Source organism: Triticum aestivum, chromosome 7A, assembly GCF_018294505.1.
Source record: "Triticum aestivum cultivar Chinese Spring chromosome 7A, IWGSC CS RefSeq v2.1, whole genome shotgun sequence".
Classification (NCBI taxonomy): Eukaryota; Viridiplantae; Streptophyta; class Magnoliopsida; order Poales; family Poaceae; genus Triticum; species Triticum aestivum.
In genome coordinates this window covers 645,233,076-645,249,652 of record NC_057812.1, presented here as the reverse complement: position 1 = coordinate 645,249,652, position 16,577 = coordinate 645,233,076, and the positions used below count along the sequence as shown (strand labels likewise).

Sequence of the window (16,577 nt, the reverse complement as noted above, 5' to 3'; positions counted from 1 at the left end):
GAGGCTTGTGCTGAAATCAAGTTGATGCAAACCAAGAAAAATATGTGGATGGATCTACTGCACTTTGCACCAAGATTGAAAAACACGACACACAAGCTTCTGAAATTTTTTCTATCAAGCTAAAACTTTTGGATCTTACACAAGACTTTCCTTTTCTCTCTTGACTTTTTCCCACTCTTTTTTTCTCTCTTTGATTTTTTTGCCACTCGTTTTTCTCTCTTTTTCCAAAGCACAACAACCAAATCTGAAAGCAATTATGAAGATGAACTTGGTGCAGATCTAAAAGATGAAGAACATGCAAGGTATGCAACAACAAGATCTCAGCACCAACAAGGCTTGGATTTATTTTTGGTGGGGCTTTGAACTTTTAGGACAGAAAATATAGCATGAAAAACACTCGATCTAAAGGGATGATAGCAAGATAAAGTTGGATAACAGATCCTACCGTGTCAACGAAAGCTCTGATACCAGATGATAGGTGGGAACCCTATGAACGAGTTCACGCCCGAGGGTGGCCCAATCTTCACGTCGTAGGATCGAATCGGGAGGGATAACTAGCTTTATACCTGCCAAGGTTGGATGCAACCCGTACATTGGGGATGGCTGACTGAAGCTACAAGAACTCCAACCCGCTGTCCAAACAATCGCAGAACCACAAACCGGACTAATCCACACAAAACGGCTGGAACCGTAGAGCACGAACTAGGGTGAACCAGAGGCTCCTTCTCGCGAATCTGAATGAACTCACAAGAGCAAAGGTAGCAAGATCTCTCGGATCTCTCTATCAGTCTTGCTGCATAAGCTTGTAGCTGAATGGTTTGACAAAAGGTTCTCTAGAGGATGTGGGAGATGGGGTTTTATAGCAGGGACAACCCCCATTAGCTAGGTGTGAAAATGGTTTCAAAAGTAAGCAGGTTTGCATGGCTTTCTTGGTGAATAAGCAGTCAACTTTGGAAGTTGTTGCAGAGCTCCTCAGAAATTCGCGAAGTCTTGACAGCGTGGACACCTTCCACGAGAATGACTAGAACTGTTGACTCACAACTCCAAATGATGTGAGGTTTTTTGCATTGGAAAGATAATTTGATGTAGCTTCTGTTGATGTACCCCTATGGCCCCATCTCTCCATCACATGGGTGTGCCATACCAAAATATCAGAAGTAAAAACTAACATCAGCAGCTTCACTTGCAACTTGTTTTCTCCAAACTTGTTCCTCCAAAGCGGTTGCTTCAAGAGCCCATAGGTTGTTGGATTGCTTCCATGTTATACCTAAGTTCAATCAACAACAATGAAGATGAAAGCATAATTGTGTCATTAAGGTTACAAGGTAAACTTAAGTTAGCGTTCATCTGGTCACTTATTTGTTTGGCGCGACTTTTTGTGATTGGACCTATAATTGTTGGAGACTTGTCGATGGTTGTGGTGTCCTCATCAGACACCTCGCACCGTGGTGTCTGCTCCCGCTTGGTCACAGCTCGCACTTGCCAATTTCCCACGGAGTTTGGGGTCGGCCCATCTTGCGGTCGGGGTAAAGCGGAAAATTAACTAACAAAAAACACAGGCTCCTGGTAATTAGACAAAACACCAAATTAATGGTGTATATTTAACCATTTGAGAGTTTCCTCCTCCTCATGCTTACAGATGGCTTGCCGAAGCACCTCGCCCTACGCTCATACTGTGCTCCGTCTCCCCAGGCATCAGGAATACGCTGACCTTAGAGGGTAGTGCGGTGCGCTCCCGTCTCGTGCATTGTGACCTAGTCACCGGCTTTGAGAACGCCGCGGAGGCAAAGCCGCCAAATGGTCTCTCTGTTTGGGCCGTTGCGTGATGCGTACACACTAGTCGTGTTCTGTTTTTTTTAGCATAAGTAGAGACACAAGCGCTCATATACACGCGCATACACTCATCCCTATGAACGCACGCACGCACACCCTACCTCTATGAGCACCTCCGAGAGACTGAGCCGGCATATCATCTTGAGATTTACGAAGTTACCGTAGACGCCTCGTCGTCGACGGGAATGTCTCCTCCCACTGAAAGCGCATCGCCGGAAATCCTGAAATAAATCCAGGAATACTACCTGTGGTTGAGTTGGTTAGGTGGACAGTAGTATCCCCAACCCACCAGGCAGTCGTGTTCTGTTCATACTGATGAACTAGTAAACCGTTAATTCTGGTCGGCCCATTCTCTCAACTTGCTACTCGTCCGTTCACATGGCATCTTGCATTTTTTACCCTAATATTGTACTGTCTTAGTTTCAAAATAAATGTCTTACTTTTGTACTAATTTTAATATAAATTATACTAAAGTCAAAATATTTATTTTGGGAAAGAGAAAATAATATATATAGGGAACGTTAGTATTGAAGCGCCTATCTAGCGAACGATTGGTTCGCTGTGAGAGGCCTCCCCGCCAATATTTTTGTTGGCTACAAGAAGCCTCCGGCGCGAACTAAATGGCCCGAATCAACAATACCTTGTACAAAAAAAAAAAGATTTAACAAGATGTATGTATGACCTCTTTTTTGAATAGTGAAACAACACAAAATTGCCTTAATGTACATAATAAAACTGCAAACCAAATTGTGATGCTCGAAAATAAAAAAAATGGCATAACAAATTACAAACCTCGAAATAGACTTTCGTCCCGCTTTATAAATAAAGCAACTATCGAACCAAGTACACGGCCGAATGTTACAAAATGGTGAGATAAACCTCACACAATCTCGATCCCAAGATAACCGGATCACGCAGAACGCACACGACTACGCTGATGCCGGTTCGTTGAAACCGGCCCCTTGCTCCCGGCCTCAGTTGGTGAGGTTGTTGAGGAGGTTCCGAGGTTGGCGGCGTGGGCGATGCAGACGTTCATGCGTCATTGTCTTATTCCATCGGGCCTTGCGGGCAGAGACCTCCAACGCCTTTTGTTGAAGCGCGAGTTGTGCGTTAAGTTGGGAAACGCGTATTGCCTCCAGCATTCTCGATGTAGGGTCGGTGCCGGCGATGGGCGTCATGAGATAGTTCAGGGTGTATCCTATTACCGGTGGCAGTGTTGACGTAGTGCCTCGCAAAGTCGCGGTCATCATGGTGAGGCCTGCCGGTGAACTCGGGAGGAGGCCCGTGCTGACTTGTGGTTGAGGCATCAGTACGGGGTCTACATGTGGTTGCATCTTGACAGTATCAGTCCTGCCGCCGGAGATCCTGAGGTCGCGGGCTCCATCGACTCCGTTGTGCGTAGCATGTTCGTGGCTGGTTCTGTCATCATGACTTGGTGGAAGGATATCGCCTGCGGGGCCTCAGACAGGATGCCTCTTGATTAGAGGAGGCGTCAGTCTATGAGCCCATGGACGATCCTGCTTCTCCCCAAAGGTCGGAGTACGTGACCTCACGGAAGGGTTGGAGGCCCTCGTTCTCTTCCTCGTTGGTATTCCCTCCGGTCCTTTTTAATTCGCATATAAGATTTATCTGAAGTCAAACGTTATAAACTTTGGCCAAGTTTATAAAAAAAATACCAACATTCGAATGTGAAATCAACAACATTAGATGCGTCATGACTTTAGTTTTCATACTATATAAATTTAGCATTGTAGATGTTAATAAATTCTCATATAAATATGGTCAAACTTTACGAAGTTTGACTTCAGACAATTCTTATATGCAGAGTAAAAAAGACCGGAGGGAGTAAGGGAGATCGATGTGTGGTCCCTCTCATCGCCCGAGGCCGAAGCGGTGCTTGCCGTATCGGCGTCTCCATGGACATCTGGGTCGGTGACGAGGCAGCCTTCTGGCGCCTGGTTGAGGCGCCAGGCCCTGCAAACCATCGCGACTAGCTGGATTGCGGCGTGGCCTCCTCTCTGTGGCTGGTGTGAAGGCGGATCGGGGGTTGCATCTGGGTTGATGGCGTGGTGTGTTCGTCAGACTGGGTGAGAGAGCTGCGAGGTCAATTGAGAGGTCTCAGGGCGGCGAGTTAGGTCGATGAGTTGATGTCGACCCGGCCTGCCTCGTCCACGACGAACGTGGGGGAGCCAAAGGTTAGGCTCTCCCCCGGCGATAGGACGCCGGAAGCAGAAAAAGATCCGATCGATGATCAGTCTCCAGCCGGCGCCGCCCATGCCTGGCGCGCCAACTGACGGAGCAGATTTTCGTCAGATCCCTTGGTAGGGGTCCAAGCGCAACTGAAATTCATATGGATCGGAGGTCACACGAGGGGCTTATCCAGGTTCAGGCCTCCAGAGAGTAATACCCTACGTCCTGTTGGTTTCAATTATTCATAGTGAAAGGATACCTCGTGCGAGAGGTTATAATGATGTATGATGTTGCTACCGGTAGTTCTCATATCTGAGAATAGATGATCAAGGGAAACCCTAGACCTCCCTTTATATAAACATGAGAGGCCTAGGGTTTACATGCTGGATGCGATCTGCGGCGTCGCGGCCCTCTAGTCTTGGGTGTCAAGAAGGTCAGCCCGCGCCAAGGGTTAGTGTCACGTCGTGGGCCCAGCGCCCGCGCCACGCCCACACCAGAGAGAGCTAGGCCGCGCCGGCCCCAAAATCTCAGGCATCGTCGGCTCCAGTCGGGCTTTGCCCGACCGAGCCTCGTGACGACGACGAGGGAGGGGGAGAGGGGGGGGGGGCTAGCGTCTAGGCTGCCCCCCCCCCCCCCCCCCCCCCCCCTCAACTACTGTCCCTCCAATAAATTACAAGTCACCTACAGGAAATTGACATGGTAGCCTACGGAAAAAATTAGTACTACAAGACAAAAGGGCCATAGTAAATCTAAAAAAGAAGAAACCAACAAAAACAATACCGTGGCCCAAAAATGCAGAAAAAGAAAGATCATACATGTCAAATTTGCATATTAATTAAGTATAAGGAATTTTCCATGCTTTATATTTTCGTTTTCAAAAACATAAAAATTACACACAGCTACCATGATAATAAATAAATAAAATTGCCATGATCTTAATAATAATATTGCCATGCTCTTAGTAAATAAAATTTGACATGTAAGAAAGTAGAAAAGCATTCCCAAAATTGCCATTAATAAAGTGATAAAATTTCCCAAAGCTTGCCATCAGAGCATTACAAAAAGGACCTAAGTTGCCATGTTTGGAAGACAAAAATGTTATGAATTTGCCATGAGGCCAGGAGAAAAAATTCTAAGATTTAAAATGTATACAAAACAACTGGACATGTGAGCATTACAAAAAGTTTAAAACTGCCAGGTGACAAAGTTCAAAATTTTATAAATCTACATTGGCAAATCCTCGTCATGTTCATCCTGCGTTCCAGTAAATTTGAACACTCGGGAGTTACCGGTGCGGCGACAGCGACTGCAGCTGCCAGATTTGTATTACCTCCTGGCTGCACCTCCTCTATAACTCCGTCGATCTCGGGCCGTATACGGGCAGTGCCCGACCGCGGAGCACCATGGCTCCGGAGCTGCACTGTTGCGCGGAGACACGTACGTGAGGACGTAGGCTGTCACCAGCTACATCTCCCGATCAGCCGCGCGCGGCCGGCCGCCGCCGGCCGGCAACAATATCGTTCTTGTCAATGTCACTACCAGCCATCCAGCCTGCAGATACAGATTTTTAGTGTTTATATGTTTGGCGCCACACTCGGGGCTCGTCCCTCTTCCCCTCTATGTTGATGTCTCCATCCCCGTCGCGCCCCTTCCTCCACCTCCCTCTCTTCGTCGGCACCAGCCGCCGCCGAGGCCGCCGTCGCCGTCGCGCGGCTCCGCTGACATGGGCTGCGCGCAAGCCAAGCCGTCCCAGGGCTCCCCCGCCCGCAGCCACGACCGCGGCATCGACCACCTCATGCGCTGCAACGGCTACACGCCCGCCGCCGCCCGCCGCCTCACCGACCCGCTCCCCACCACCGCCGCCGTCGCGGTCGCGAGGGACCAGGCGGACGCCAAGGATGGCGGTCCCGCGGGGACGGAGACCACGGATGCCTCGGGGACGTCGAACCTGACGGCGGCCACGGTTTCCTCTCCGTCGCTGTCGATGCCGCCGCAGGCGCCGGCGGCGCGGCGGGAGGACGACCGCGAGCAGCTGGTGGACGGGTGGCCGACGTGGCTGCTGGAGAACGTGCCGCGCGAGGCGCTGCAGGGGATCGTGCCCCGGAGCGCCGACGCGTTCGACAAGATCGAGAAGGTCGGGCAGGGCACATACAGCAACGTGTACAAGGCCCGCGAGCGCGGCGCCGACGGCCGGCTCGTCGCGCTCAAGAAGGTCCGGCTCGACACCATGGAGCCGGAGAGCGTCAAGTTCATGGCCCGCGAGATGCGCATCCTCCGCCGGCTCGACCACCCCAACATCATCCGCCTCGACGGCATCGCCACCTCCCGCATGCACCGCAGCATCTACCTCGTCTTCGACTTCATGTACTCCGACCTCGCCCGCCTCATCGCCCGCCCCCTCACCCTGCCACAGGTACCATATATACCACCGGAGCCGGAGACGACGACCCGTAGAACCGAAGAGCAGAACTTATTTTCTTGGTTTCTTGGCATGCAGATCAAGTGCTACATGCAGCAGCTGCTGATGGGGCTGCAGCACTGCCACGAGCGCAACATCCTGCACCGGGACATCAAGGGCTCGAACCTGCTGATCGACCGCGCCGGCGTGCTCAAGATCGGCGACCTGGGCCTGGCCAACTACTTCGGGCCCGGCCGGCGCCGCCCGCTCACCAGCCGCGTGGTCACCCTCTGGTACCGCGCCCCGGAGCTCCTCCTGGGCGCCACCGACTACGGCGTGGGCATCGACCTCTGGAGCGCCGGCTGCCTGCTCGCCGAGATGTTCTCCGGCAAGCCGCTGATGCCCGGAAGGACGGAGGTGGAGCAGCTCTTCAAGATCTTCAGCCTCTGCGGGTCGCCGCCCGACGAGTACTGGCGGAGGATGAAGCTACCCGCCACCATCCGCCCGCCAAAGACGTACAAGTCGACGATGGCGGAGAAGTTCGCCGGCATGCCGGCGTCGGCTTTCCCGCTCCTTACCACGCTCCTGGCCCTCGACCCCGCCGCCCGTGGCACCGCCGCCCAGGCTCTGCAGAGCGACGTACGTGCCCGCGCACACAAGCCAATCCGTCCACACAAGTTTGTCTGACGCTCTTCACCTCACACGACTTTCCATTGCAGTTCTTCAGCACGCCGCCGTTGGCGTGCGACGTCTCCGACCTCCCCTGCGTGTACAAGGAGGAGGCTGCCGATCCGACCACCCCCCACGACGGAAGGAAGTGAGGACTGACCGATCGCATGAACGCTTCTTTGATCTTGCAGAAGCAGAATTCCCTCTCTGTTGGCTTGATGGTTTTCTGCTCTGCCACCATGTGTGCAGGTCCAAGCCGAGGCAGCGTTCACAGAAGCGAAGGAACAGCGGCAAGCAGAGAGCTGATCGGGAGCAGCACGGCGACGAACCAAAGCTCTCCAATGGCGAATCTCCAAATCCTAACAAAGAGGTACACATCACAAGTCCACAGGCGAATCCATCTTCGTGCAGTTCTACCTACGTGAACCGGAATTTTTAGCAGCTTCATACTCTCACCGACTCCTTTGCGCGCGACGACGAATGAATGTAGGAGGAGAACACGGCCTGGCCTGCAAAATCAGGGCCCCTGTGCATGACTCTAAAATTGGGCCTACCATTAGAAGAACAGGTCCTGGCCGAGAGCGCCATCGTCAAGGCCTCCACCAGCACGACCTCGCAACGGTTTGCAGTGAGCCCAATGCGGTCGTTCCTACCTGCGGATGAGCCGCAGCTGCGGAGGGCCAACACCTACCACGCCACCGGCGACGAGCACACGGGCGGCGCCATCGCGCACCGCGGCGTGGCCATCAGATCGGCGACGTGATCGAGGACATTTGTGTGGGTTTCAGCGGATGAAAATGGCAGCAGAACATGTTCAGGATACCACTACTGTTGCCGACTTAGTTTGCTGCGACTGAACTGCTGCTGTTCTGATTGAGAAACTCCTGATTTGTAGACTGCGACGCAGTTCATCTATCAATAAATCTCCATTGCAGAGAAGTGGGAGGATTCATTTATCCCATGATTGATCCCGCTGTGTCTGTTGCTGCTCTATTATTTTGCGTTCAGCGTTGGAAAATGGAATTTCTGTGAAGATGAGTCTTATCCTATAGTCTTGAAATGTTTATCCTCACTATAAGCAATTCTCTTAACATGTGGCCTTCCACCTTACCAAGTGTGTCATGAACACTATTTTACACGCATATACCACAACCTTTAAATCTTACAACGTGCATTCTCCCATCTCACTAGGTCATGCATGTTGCGACATCATGATTAGCCACATAACTATCCACGTCATGCACCTTATACAAACTCATGTCATCTTATTCACTTGGTACGGAAAATTTTATGGGATTCCCCGGCATGCTGCTGGCGCGGTTGGCCTCGCCCTAGGGCGTGGCTCCTGGTGCGTCGTCCCGGCTCGCCCCGATCTGGCCATGGCTTGGCGCGGGCCGGATGGCCGCGGTTGCCTTCTTCTCCGACGTGCTGCACGGCGGCATTGGGGCCTGCTAGTTTGATTGTCCAAGGGGCGTGGTCCTAGCCTTCTTCTTGATCCGAGATGTTGTCCTCCTAGATGCCGGCCCTCTTTGATCTGGCAATTGACGAGTTTCGAAATGCTCTGCCGGAGATCTTCATTGAATGCTTGACGCCTGTAGATTCCTGGGTGGGATGAAATTCGGCCGTGTGCGTCCCTATTTTAGCCCGAGTGGCTTCAGGAGGGTGTGGCGCGAAGCTTCGTTGTTTGTTGACATTATGGAAAATGTCGGTATTTTGATTTCCATGGTGAAAATAGTGGCAAAGAATGTCATGGTGGCTGAGGCCTATTAATGACGGATCAAGTCTTCAAGGCGATTGGGACTTTGCTAGGTGATTCGTGACTCATAGAAGCGACATCGGCAAGTGGGGGTGGCAACACAAACGGAGTACAAAGTCTTAGCTTTCAGGATGAAAATTCAAGGTCCACAATTAATTGGTTGTGCCTGGAGTTCCTTGTTGAAGACATTGTTTTAGAGCGCGGGTTTTTTTAAGGACGAAAACCTAAGAGCATCTCTAGCAGACTCCAGATCCCGTTGACCCGCAAAACGCGTTTGCAGTTCGCGGAAAAACGATTTTGCAGGTCGGCGCGGACGGCCGCAGAGGCAAACCCTGCAAAACGGACCCGTATAAAAGATATTCACGGAATATACTTTTTTACGGGTTGGTTTTACCTACGGCAGAATAGACCCCTCAAACTTAACCTGTAAAACAGAATATTCACTTATATTCTTTTCCCACGTCTTCTTCTTCCTCTCGTCCATGTCCATGGCCAGTTAGCTTGCTCCCACAAAATCGATGGATAGCACACGAAGCTGTCGAAACTGAAGCCGCACACGACCAAATATGAAAGGCATGAAGCGCCGAGCCAGCAAGCTCCTCCGTCGAGGCTCGAATCGATCCAGGAGCGAGCTAGCTAGCTCAGCTAAAATCCATCCGGGGCGAGCTAGCTAGCTCCTCTGTAGCCGAAGCAAGAGACGCGGCCGGGGCTAGCTAGCTAGCTCGCATCGATCACATCTAGCTAGCGCGGCAGGACGCGGCGGGCAGGCGGCGGACGGGCGCGGCAGCCGGGAGCATGTTAGAATAAATTCGAGACATACCGTTGATCATTCAAGGACCAAGCAATCACACGAGTACAACACCGAGATTTGTTAACAAGATTCATCGATATGGTTACATCTCCGGGGCTTGACGACACCGTCATAATACCGCACCCCGGCCGCCCGGGCGCCGGCACATGCTGTCGGCTCCCCCGCGTGTCTGTGCTATTATGTTGGCATAGGTTACATCGTGTGTCTACCCCCACTATATATGAGAGGCCTAGGATACAAGTGTCCTACCAGGACACGACTCCGTACCGTGTAAACAGAATACAACTCATAGTCCAACTGTAACCTACCTTGTACACAATATTCGACACAACTCTAACAAACTCCACCTTGGCGAATATTCTCCACCATCTTGAATTCGTCAATGCGTTAAACTTCCATGTACATTGAACTTGAGTTTATCCCATGAGTACCGCTGCTACTCCAAAGACTTCATATGACTCCACCTGCAACTTGTAGTCCCTTCTTTTCTTAACCACGGTCAACACTCGAGCAAAATTAAATTCCTTGTTCCTCTAGTTTGTGCTCCCAACTTTCAGAGTATTCGTCCAACGCCATCACACACCGATTACTGACCTGCGTGAAAGTGAATAACTCACATATTGGGTGTGACACATAAGAGTTACCTGAACTCACCATCACCGCTCCTTTCTTGATCGCCTGTCAGAAACTTGAAGGAATTTCACCATTGCTTGTAGTCATCCCGAGTCAAATTCGCAGGTGTCTCACCACATGTATGACCACCAGAGCCCTGGTCCGTCTCCATGCCCCGTGCGCTCCGCACGCCTCGCCGCTATTACCGCGTCGAGCCTCCGTTGTCCCGGTCGAGTCTCAAGGGTCGCGAAACCACACCACTCAACCCCCACTGCAGAGTACCACCGATCATCACCGACCGATGACGAGTTTCACGCTTTCATCGGACCACTGAGCTCCAGTCCGAACTACGTGTTACTCGCTTTTTTCCGCTGAATAGGCTTCGATTCCCTGGATCCTTACACCGTAGCCCCTCAATCCAGCTCCACCTTCAATATGACTCCATGGTAGATGATCAGTCCACCCTCGCGCATCGTTGACTTCAAGCTCCGTGTGTACATCACCTTGAATCTATCCCGCGTCATAGTCTTGTTGAAGCCACACAAGCCCTCAGACCTGCGTCACGTGTTTCCACGCCCCAGAAGTCGGTCACCATCAGCATCACGCTCCTATGTCGTTGTCGCCGATCTCACCACCGTCTTCTGTACCCACCGACTTACGTCGATCCCGTCAGACTGCCTAGTCCGACCCAGCCGAACTCGTTCGACTGCATGACACACTTAAGGCTCCCAAATCGTCTTCCGCGAATTTCCATCCATCACCTGATAATTTCATCTTAGCTGACATGACTTCCTGCAACGCCTTCAAGCATCCATGTTGTGCCAACAAATCTTTCACCTTTATCTGCCATAACCCAAGGTTTTCAGTTCCGTGAGCTTCTCCACCTTAAACCCGGAATCCGTTGACGTCCTGGTTCTTCGTACGGCTGACCCTGTGGAAAAAAACTACCTTGGCTTTAACTCCTGATGCAAAGCTAATTGCTTTTGCCTTGCCAACCATCCTTGCTAGTCCCCGATGGATGTACCAATGGATTTTTCCTTTGCGAGATTTGATCTGCCTGTCTGTTGTCTGTGTCACTTGAGGACTCGGTCCTCTTTATGTCTTCAAACAAAACTCGCGTACGTAGCCCTCCGGTTCCAACTCGCCTTGGCCTGCCAGCGCTGACCCATGGTCTAGCCCACATCTCGACTACGCTGGTCCGCCTAGGCTTCTTGCGCGCACGCCGCACGGTTGCACCGTGTATACCGAGTCAATTAAGACTCCGCTGCCTGCATGTTCCGCCGCCGCCCTTGCCGCAACTCGCCGAGATCACCACGTAGCTCTTCCCATTGCTTTTATCAAACACGATACATGCGTCGTTCAAGAAACTTTCCGCTCCAAGCAACCTCGTCGATCCGCCGACACGACAACTTCCGCTGCCATGTCTCCAATCGAATGTATTGCATATTGTAAAGTCTCATCGACGACCTCCACGTGTTTTCCTCTAGATCAACACAACTGACTTCCGATCAACCTAACTAGGTCGGCCATCCACTGGATCGCGTCGCTGCTGCCGCAACTCGAGTGCGTCGCATGACGCTCGCCCGATCGATCCACCTGATCGACCGCCGCACGTCTCGCCTCACGCTGCCATGCGCGCATGCGCCTGCCTATACGCTCGCCCGATCGGTCAGCAGATCGATCATCGCACGTCTTGTCTGCTGCAAGACCTGTATTCTGATTTGTCTTTTTCAATTTTGTTGAGAACCACATCACAATCGGCTGCATCTCAAACTCGATACTTCCTCTGCATCAACAATCCACAGCCTTCAAACAATCTAGCTCTGATACCACTTATTAGAATAAATTCGAGGCATACCGTTAATCATTTGAGGACCAAGCAATCACACGAGCACAACACCGAGATTTGTTAACGAGGTTCACCGATATGGCTACATCCCCGGAGCTTAACTACGGGTGCTCCTCCCCGTGACACCGTCACAATACCGCACCCCGGCCGCCCGGGCGCCGGCACACGCCGCCGGCTCTCCCGCGTGCCTGTGCTATTATATTGGCATAGGTTACATCGTGTGTCTACCCCCGCTATATATGAGAGGCCTAGGATACAAGTGTCCTACCAGGACACGACTCCGTACCCTGTAAACACAATACAACTCATAGTCCAACTGTAACCTACCTTGTACACAATATTCGACACAGCTCTAACAGAGCAGCGGACGAGCGCGGCGGGCAGGTGGCGGACGGGCACGGCGGCCGGGCAGTCGAGCGGACGGGCGAGCTTCACGGCGTTGGCGGGAGCAGAGATTCCTCAACCGCTAACGTTGACCGGTATGCAAGGCCCTGACAAAGTTGCCTTCAAAACTGTAGATATAAGGGGTTTGCCTTCGCGTTTATAGGGCCACTTAAAAAAATTTAAGGGTCGGACGATTTTAAGGGGTCTGTTCGGGCTCATTTTTTTGACTGGAACTGTAAAATGCAGTTATTTTGCGGGTTTGACCACTTATGCGGGGTCTGCTAGAGATGCTCTAAGATCTACGATCGGGTGACAACGACCCTTGTGCATTGTTTCCTTCTTAGAGACGTCGCTTGTGGAGAACTTGAACTTCGGGTGTTGTCTTGGTGGTGGTTCGTGCTGCAGCTACAAAGATTTTGATCACTGTAGTGGGATCTTTATTATTTTTCTTTCCATTTTGTTTTTGGTTGTGTGCATCCGTAATATTTTTATGACATTACATTGTTGCAGAGACTGGGTGTAATTGGTATCTCTGCGATATTAATATATTTCCTTTGTCAAAAAAGTTGGTGGTAGACATTGATCATTAAAATGTATTTAAAGATGAAAATATGAATTGAAGAGGGCAATACGTGCATACAAGTATTGGTCACGTGTTGTATATTCGTAAATGCTAAAGCATTTTTCTTGAAAACTCTACAATGTTACTCCCCCGATCAAAGTTAATTGACGTAGCTTAATAATGTGGTGTTATGAAGTGTGTTTTCTTAAGAAGATAGTGAATTAAAAAGTTGTATAAGAGAGCTCCTTAAGAAATTGTTGTTCGGTCAAAATCGGATAACCAAATTTCAAATTAAAGACCTCATTGTGAGGCCTTAAAAAGGGAGCATAGTGTCTTTACTAGAAGGTGTGGTGACCTTTGCTACGTCGTTTGTGTTGTTGGGTTTCATAATTTTGTACTCCCTCTGTTTCAAAATAAACATGTATTACTTTTTTGAAAAGTCAAACCTCTTTAAATTTGATAAAAAACTATAGAGAAATATATCAATATCCACAGTATCAAATCGATATCTTTAGATTCATCATGAAATGAATTTTCATATTTTATTTATTTACTATTATGGATGTCGATGCTTTTGACTTTGAAATTGATCAAAGTTAAAGAAACTTGTCTTTTCAAAAAACGAATACACCTTATATTTTTTAAACTAAGTGAATATTTGATTTGGCGAGTGGCGTAGATGATGTAGTGTGTTTTCTTTTTATTTATAATGCGGTATTTTGATAGGCCTTTTGCAATGTGATTTTGTGTTATCTGATAATCAATCCATATTTATGTGCGAACATTTTCTGTGCTGATAGCTGTATGTACTATATATATTGGTGCTACAGTATCACATATTGGCGTTTGTTTTCCCTAGGTGGTGAGAAGTTGCGTGGGATTGGTGTCATTGACCCGCTCAAAATTGTAACTAAAATTAAAATTGAATATCTAAATTGAGTGGAAGAGCTCCAAAATTAGGCAGCATGGTGAATTTTTTAAATGAGAGAGTGAAAAAATGTTGTTGACCCGGTCAAAATCGGGTGATCCAATTCCGTATTGGAGATCTGAATTAACTATGAGGCTTTAAAAAATCTGTGAGCATGCTCCTTGAAGAAAAATATTGTTAAAAGAATGAAATGAGAGAGATTCTTGATAAAAAAATGTTGACCCGGTCAAAATTGAGTGACTCAATCTGAAATTAGAGACCTCAATTAATTATGAGCCCTTTAAAATAAGGAAGCATAAAGAATTGAATGAGAGGGCTCCTTATAAGAAAGGAAAAAAACATGGTTGACCCCTCAAAATTGGGTGACCAACTCTATATTGGAGACCTCAATTGATTGTGGGCTTAAAAATTAGAAAGCATAATGTAATTAGTATAGATAGGTGGAGTAGATATAGATTGTTTGCAAGACTGTCGGTGGCAATCGATGAGCTCTGCAGTTTATGGTGCCAAGCCAAACTGAAGGCTATGAAAGTTAGGTAGAAACCATTCATAGCTGATCAAATACAAGTTCAAACCACCAAGAAGTTCCACTCCAAATCAAAATAACAGTTTGTGCTACTACACAGGAAGAGAAACAGAGAACTGGAAACACATGGCAATCTCTGAACTCCAAGGTTTAAGAGTTTCTGCAGAGTGTGACAGTGTTCGGCGTTCTGTTCACAAAGTTATTACAGATCACGGAGAGATGCACTGCAGTTGCATCTTCAGAAGGAGACGGTGATGCCCAAGAGATCCACGAGGCGAGCGATGAACTCGGCAAGGTCCGGCCAGCTCGCCGCCGTCACGAGCTTCCCGTCGGCGACCGCCCCTTCGGGCTCCACGGCCGCCGCGCCGGCGAGGTTGGAGATCACCCTCATGGGCACTCCGCTCGCGCACCGCTTGCCCTTGAGGAGCCCCGCCGCGGCGAGGACGAGGTGCCCCTGGTCGATGCTGGCCACCACCTTCCCCTTGGCCGCGAACTGCCCCACCAGCGCCACCGCCTTCTCGTTCGTCACCAGCAGCTCCGGCGACCGGCCGCCGGGCACGACCACGCACTCGTAGTCGTCCACGTCGATGCCGGCCCAGTCCACGGTCATCACGAAGTTGTGCCCGCGCTTCTCGTCGCTCACCGCGCCGGCGACGTCGTCGTAGATCGCCGTGACGCACGGCTCGCCCTTGCGCTTCGTCGGGCACGCCGCCTCCACGCGGCAGCCCACGCCAGCCAGCGCGCGGAATGGCACGTTCGCCTCGTAGTCGTCCACGTAGTCCTGTTGCATCGATCATCAGTTCATCACATCACAGTTAATTCAAGAAGGGAGAGAGGGAGGGGACGGGGGAGAAATGGCTATAGCTCACGGCACAGAGGAAGAGGACGCCCTGGCCGCGCCCGCCGAGGACTCGGCCGCCCAAGGCGCGCAGGAGCTGCGCGATGACCTCCCCGTGCGCGGGCCACCCGATGGCAGTGAGCACGTGGCCATCGGCGACGCAGAGGCTGAGGGGATCGGGCTCGACCCAGGTCCCTCCGGCCAGCTCCACCACGGGGCGCAAGCTAAAGAACGCCGTGCACCGGACGCCGCCCATGGCGCCCGCGGCGGCGAGCAGGACCTGGCTGTGGCACGTGAGCACGACCGGCCGGCGCAGCTCGCCCGCGAACGCCTTAACCAGCGCGACCGCCTCGGGGTCAACGCTGAGCTGCTCCACGAAGCGGCCGCCGGGGACGACGAGCGCGTCGTACGCGGACGGGTCGGCCGCCGCCGCGGCGAAGTCGGCGGTGACGCGGAAGCGGTGGCCGGGGAGCTCCGTATAGAGCTCGTAGCCGAGGAAGTCGTGCACCGCCGTGAGGCAGGGGTCGCCGGGGGCCTTGCCCGGGGCCGCGCAGTGGACGGCGACGCCCAGGCCGGCCAGCGAGTAGAAGGGCACGGCCGCCTCGTAGTCCTCCATGTAGTCGCCGCACAGCATCAGCACCTTCTTGGACGGCGCCATTGCTCTCCTCCTGGACCAGCTCGCTCGCGAGCGTGACACGGGGTGTGCGCTAGCTGCGTAGGAAGGATCGATCAGAGAGCAAGGGAAACACGAAGACTTCGTTTCTAATTATACGAAAAGGAAAAAACAATGGCCGAACAATAAACAAGATTTAGCATGCAAGGCCGAGGTAATTAATTGCCAATTGTCAGATGCGTTGCACATGGCCGGGCCGGCGAGATGGATCCGCCCCCTGGCAGTATTTACTTTCAAAATTGGCAAAATCTAAAATCCGGGCGTGCGGATTTTTGCGACTGATCCGAACGATCCGGATCTCGCCCATTTTGGATCGGACGATGCTTATTGACCGTGCGATTTTAACTCGAGCGGACACGATTATTCGTTGATTTTTTTTCAATTTTTCTTCATGATCCTGTAATTAATGACGATTGGATTCTGCAATCGGACCGCTTTAACTGTGATCCTAATATACGCATGTGATCCTAATTCTGTGCATGATTATCCGTATCCTTTTTTAGAAAAGGATGATTATCCGTATCGTAATTAATGGGTTGCCTTAATTA

At 51.0% G+C, this 16,577-nt stretch overlaps 2 protein-coding genes across 2 annotated transcripts; one reads left to right on the top strand and one right to left on the bottom strand.

Annotated features, from left to right (window-relative positions):
* The first annotated feature begins 5,394 nt into the window (after positions 1-5,394).
* LOC123154162 (probable serine/threonine-protein kinase At1g54610) lies at positions 5,395-8,058 on the top strand. Its single transcript, XM_044572952.1, has 5 exons — positions 5,395-6,436; positions 6,521-7,060; positions 7,141-7,238; positions 7,340-7,460; positions 7,581-8,058. Exons 1-5 carry the CDS (start codon positions 5,747-5,749, stop codon positions 7,851-7,853), a joined length of 1,722 nt encoding a protein of 573 aa, XP_044428887.1. The 5' UTR covers positions 5,395-5,746; the 3' UTR covers positions 7,854-8,058.
* Positions 8,059-14,516: 6,458 nt separating this feature from the next.
* LOC123148912 (DJ-1 protein homolog E) lies at positions 14,517-16,246 on the bottom strand. The gene is made up of 2 exons (XM_044568431.1): positions 15,388-16,246; positions 14,517-15,299 (listed from the first exon to the last, which is right to left on the bottom strand). Exons 1-2 carry the CDS (start codon positions 16,012-16,014, stop codon positions 14,757-14,759), a joined length of 1,170 nt encoding a protein of 389 aa, XP_044424366.1. The 5' UTR covers positions 16,015-16,246; the 3' UTR covers positions 14,517-14,756.
* Positions 16,247-16,577: the final 331 nt, after the last annotated feature.